Genomic DNA, 1,487 nt, shown 5'->3' with positions numbered 1-1,487 from the left:
TAAAATAATTAATATAGCATTAACAGTATCCCCACTCCATGAAGAGAAGTGATTACAGAAAATAATTTCCCTAGTCTTAAAAAATATTGGTAAAATAGAATACAATAAAAAAAAACTATACACTAAAAACCATATTTTAAAATTTTTATGATAAAATAAAAATACTATGGGAATAAATATCAAATACACAAGGTATATATATTAACTAATCAATTAGATATCTTTATCTTGTAAAAATAAAACATTTATTTATGCTATAGTTAATATTTTTAACATATATGTTACTCTAACTTGAAAAATTAGTGTTATATTTTCTTTTATTAACTATAAAAACTTACCATTGGGATATTACTTTTATTGATAATTCATAAACTAAAAGATAAGAAACAATAAATAAAAAAAATAAAGCTCAATAAATTGAAGGAGAATTAGTAGATTCAGAATAGATAAAAGGTAGAAATAATAAAATTTCTAAGTCAAAAAGTATAAAAGACAATCTAATAATAAAAAATTGTATCGTATAAAAATTTTTAAAATTTATCATAGTTATAAATCTACATTCATAAGAAGAAAAAGAAGCATTAAAAATATTAAGAACAAATCTTTTTATAACTAAAGTTCTAATAAACAGTAATAAGCTAGATAAACATACTACTAATAAAAACATAAATGCCATAGCTTAAGAACAATTATACATTGTATATCTATCTTATCAAGATAGCTCGTTTATCCGACATCTTAAGATAAAAAATATAATTATAATTTTCCTTTCGTACTCAAAATAATTTTAATAAAAGATAAAGTCCGGACTGAATCACTTCGTCCTTAACCCAGCTCATGTACTTGATAATTTGGTTAGCAAACAAACTTTATTCTCTTCTACAAGAATTAGTTAAAGTAAACCGACATCGAGGTCGTAAACAAATTAAACAATAAGAACTTATTTAATCCATTAGCGCTGTTATCCCTAAGGTTAATTTTTCTAATAATCTTATATAAAATATAAGGATCTTTCTTAATAAAAAAAAATTAATTACTGTTGTTAAATAAAGCAGTAGTTACCCCAACAAAGAATTATAAAGTAGTTTATTCTTTATTTTATCTAAATCACTTAGGGTCTTTTCGTCTTTTTTTTCTAATTATGTTTCTTCACATAATAAAAAAATTCATTATTTATTTTCTAAATATAATTTCCCAATTCTTTTTAACGGCAAACTAATTAAGTTTACTTGGTTAATTTAAACTAAGCTTAATATATAAATTTACATTGAAAAGAAAAAGAAATTTCTAATAAGAATCTAGAAAAATCGTTTTTAGTAAACATTTTGGAAAATTCCTAGTTCTTAGAAAATATATGTATATATGTTAAAAAATATTTTTTATTTATTAAAAATTATTTTTAATTACTTATTTTAACAGTTTAATTTATATGAGTTATATATATCTAAATAATAAAAAAAAATTTTTTAGTTATTATACAAAATTAT

At 20.2% G+C, this 1,487-nt stretch overlaps 2 protein-coding genes and 4 non-coding genes across 6 annotated transcripts in view; all 6 read right to left on the bottom strand. All coding sequences in view use genetic code 13, as the record gives it.

The window, feature by feature from the left end:
• ND4 (NADH dehydrogenase subunit 4) overlaps positions 1-198 on the bottom strand; it is a 1,329-nt gene extending 1,131 nt beyond the window's left edge. Inside the window, exon 1 of the mRNA in view lies at positions 1-198. This exon is cut by the window's left edge and continues 1,131 nt beyond it. Within this exon, the coding sequence (YP_009357190.1) occupies positions 1-198 (198 nt within the window).
• Positions 199-200: 2 nt separating this feature from the next.
• trnV lies at positions 201-264 on the bottom strand. The gene has a single exon. It is a non-coding gene; the product is annotated as a tRNA-Val (tRNA).
• trnE lies at positions 265-334 on the bottom strand. Its single transcript has one exon. It is a non-coding gene; the product is annotated as a tRNA-Glu (tRNA).
• On the bottom strand, positions 335-676 carry ND3 (NADH dehydrogenase subunit 3). The gene has a single exon. The coding sequence runs from the start codon at positions 674-676 to the stop codon at positions 335-337; it is 342 nt and encodes a 113-aa protein (YP_009357189.1).
• Position 677: 1 nt separating this feature from the next.
• On the bottom strand, positions 678-743 carry trnI. Its single transcript has one exon. It is a non-coding gene; the product is annotated as a tRNA-Ile (tRNA).
• Positions 744-1,487, bottom strand: part of rrnL — a 1,100-nt gene continuing 356 nt past the window's right edge. The window contains exon 1 of the ribosomal RNA in view: positions 744-1,487. This exon is cut by the window's right edge and continues 356 nt beyond it. This is a non-coding gene — a ribosomal RNA (large subunit ribosomal RNA).

The sequence above is a fragment of the mitochondrial genome of Ciona robusta, assembly GCF_009617815.1.
Source record: "Ciona robusta voucher SMNHTAU<ISR_:SMNHTAU AS25981 mitochondrion, complete genome".
NCBI classification, from domain to species: domain Eukaryota; kingdom Metazoa; phylum Chordata; class Ascidiacea; order Phlebobranchia; family Cionidae; genus Ciona; species Ciona robusta.
The sequence above is the reverse complement of the archived record's forward strand: the minus strand, read 5'-3'. Positions and strand labels throughout refer to the sequence as shown.